General features: G+C 60.0%; 1 protein-coding gene across 1 annotated transcript; it reads right to left on the bottom strand.

Moving 5' to 3' along the window:
• Positions 1–620: 620 nt before the first annotated feature.
• Positions 621–1,898, bottom strand: LMXM_31_3230 (putative dynein light intermediate chain; the record flags this gene model as incomplete). The annotated part of the gene is made up of 1 exon (XM_003878125.1): positions 621–1,898. One exon carries the CDS (start codon positions 1,896–1,898, stop codon positions 621–623), a length of 1,278 nt encoding a protein of 425 aa, XP_003878174.1.
• Positions 1,899–2,778: the final 880 nt, after the last annotated feature.

The following is a 2,778-nucleotide window of genomic DNA, read 5'->3' as shown; positions in this document are numbered from 1 at the left end:
ATAACCCTTTCCCTGCCCCGCCCACTCTCCCATAGCCGTGTACTCCTGCTCTCCATTGGAGGCTGAAGACGGAGGCAAGAGGTGCAGGGTGCTGGCAAGAGATGGTCGGTGTGGCGGAGGAGATGGAGAAAGCGAGCATGCAGGAAAATCTAGAGAAAAGCGGAGAAAGACCGACGTGCACACACATGCACACATACAAGCACACATGCACCGCGCGAAACACAGCTGGCAGGTCCCACCGCAGTGGTGTCAAAGCTGCCATGCGTTCTCCTTCCCACGCCACAACCGCCACGCCAGAGATAGTGTCTTCCCAACGCGCACAGAGCAATCGAGAGGGTGCCGCTTCCTCTACATCGACAGACGCGTGTGCACATACACACGCACACCGAATCGTCTAAGCATGGCATACAAAAAAAAACCAACGCCCTGCAGACGCATACCCGCAAACAGTCTGCATCGTGCTGCGCGGCAGCGGATGCACCAGCAGTGGCACCAACTCCACACAGCCGCACCTTTGTCTGCTCTTCGTTTTGGGGGAGAAGAATAGAAACTCAGCAGCAGTACCGCATACAAGCGCCATACACGGCCTTCTGTCTTTTGTAACCCTTCGCCACAGCGCCTCACTTGGCCTTGCTGGCGTTGGCGGTGTTGGTGCTCTTCTTGCGGTACTGCTCCAGCTCCTCATCCTTCTGCTTGCGCAGGGCGTCGATCACTGGATCGCCGAAGCCGCCCTCCGCGGTGTCGTACAGGCGGCGAATGAAAGGATCGTCCATTACCCTGTCCTCCTCGTTCAGCTTCTTTGGCGGAAACGCCTCGTCAAAGGGCGCCTTCCAGCGATCCAGTTCCGCGTCGCCGGTGCTGGCGCCGCCGCCAAGCCGACTCACATTAGGGTCGCCAATGTCCAAGAAACTGTCGCGGTCAACCGTCAGCAGCACAGCACTCCGCTCCGGATCTGTCTGCAAGTACTTGGGGTCGAACGGGGCTTGAAAGAGCGTGAAGTTCATCAGCGCGCGCCATCGCACGCTCTCTTGCTCGCTGGTGAAGACGACGTGGGCGCCGTACAGGTGGGCGAGGTAGCGCATGCTACGGCACAGGAATTTCAGCTGCTGCGTGTGGCCACGGAATGCGTCGATCTTGTTGATGACGAGCACCGTCGGCACCCCACTGAGTCGCATGCGCTTCAGGTCTGGATGGTCGAGTCCGATAGCCTTCTGCGCGCGGGTCAGGATTTTCGCTGGCGTGGTCGACCCCTTCGCCTTCATGCGCTGAGAAATATCGCTGACGCGCTGGTCGAGCCGGCGCAACCAGTACGTGGCTGTCTCCCACGCCACCGGCAGTCCCTCTTCACTCGCGTCCACCACCACCGCCGCCACCACGGCGTGCACGTTCTCCGGCGTCACCACAATGTCCAGCAACTGCGAGAACTGCGTCCCTTGCGCGATCTCCCAGAAGTGTGCCACGGGCGCCACGTTGCGCTCCGATCGGCGGGCGAAGCTGTAGTCCAGCGCCGTCGTCGCCTTTACCCTCTTAGGGCCAGATCCACTCGAGTTGCTCTGAAAAGAGGTATAGATGCGGTGGAGAAGAGTCGTCTTGCCGCTCCCAGAGGCTCCGACCACGACCAGGCTCGTCTCCGTCTGCTCGACGCTAGCGTCCTTGACATTTCGCGTGATGTTCTGCCAGAGATCCTTTGTGGGATCGATGATAATGTTCGCATTGGTGCCAATGGCGGCAATGGTCGGGGTTTCAGAGAGTTCCTGCGACTGCCGCTGGGGCGACTCGGCGCCTTCTTCAGACGACGTCTTTGACGGCCTGCGCGGCGACTGCGGATGCTCAGCGGCATCCTTCTGCCCACCGTTTCTCGAGGCCTCCGGCTTCCTATCCACCGGTGAGGCGGGCATCTCACCTTCGCTTCCCAACTCCTGCTGTGGTGAGAGCTGCCGTGCTGGCTTCACAACATACAACACAGTGAACGCCCGGCACGAATGAGGAATAGAGAGAGGGCGTATGCGCCTGAGGGAGAGCAAGCGGGAAAAATTGTCGACACACCACTCTTGATGCGCGCGCGTGTGTGTATGTGTGTGTGTGCCTCCGCTATTCCTCTGTTCGTAGTCACGGGGACGGTGAGTGAGCCGAGAAAGTAGTAGTTCAATCTGCAAAGGAATGAGGGCGAGACGAGGAAGGGAAGACAGTGGCCGAGATCGCAGCTGTGGCCCGAAACGAAAAAAAAGCAAGCGATGCAGATGTCGTTGTCCGTACGGGAAGATTTAGAGCCCGGGGAAGAAAGAGGCACCGGAAACAGTGGGAGAAAGGCAGAGAGAGGGGCACAACATCAACGCGCTAGAGCACCTGGCCACGATAATCAGAGAGGTGCGCGGTCGATTCGTGCGGGGGGGGGGGCTAGGCTGCACTGATGCGTTGCCATTACGCGTGCGCCGAGCCGTAACGTTTTGGGAGGAGGTTTTGCCTCCGCGGCTGCCACGATGGAGAAAGAGAGAGGTATGGGGGTGGATAGGGACGGAAGAGCTGCAGACCCAGCAGAGGGACTGCCCAGCAGCGATCACGGCGCACAGCCCTCTTCTTCGATCCCGAAGCCCATTCCCTTTTTGCTTCGTTTTTGTGAGGACGCGATGCAGAAAACTGCGCCGCGCGGCTGCAGCGTTGCTGTAACCGCCCCCCTCCCTCTCCCTCCCGACCCCAGCCTCACACCAGCGCAGCTGCGGGTGCTCCGAAGCACTTCATTCTCCCGCGTCGCTGTTGCGCAAACCCCCCTCTCTCTCC

This window comes from Leishmania mexicana, chromosome 31, assembly GCF_000234665.1.
Source record: "Leishmania mexicana MHOM/GT/2001/U1103 complete genome, chromosome 31".
NCBI lineage: Eukaryota > Euglenozoa > Kinetoplastea > Trypanosomatida > Trypanosomatidae > Leishmania > Leishmania mexicana.
This window is presented reverse-complemented; position numbering and strand designations above follow the sequence as displayed.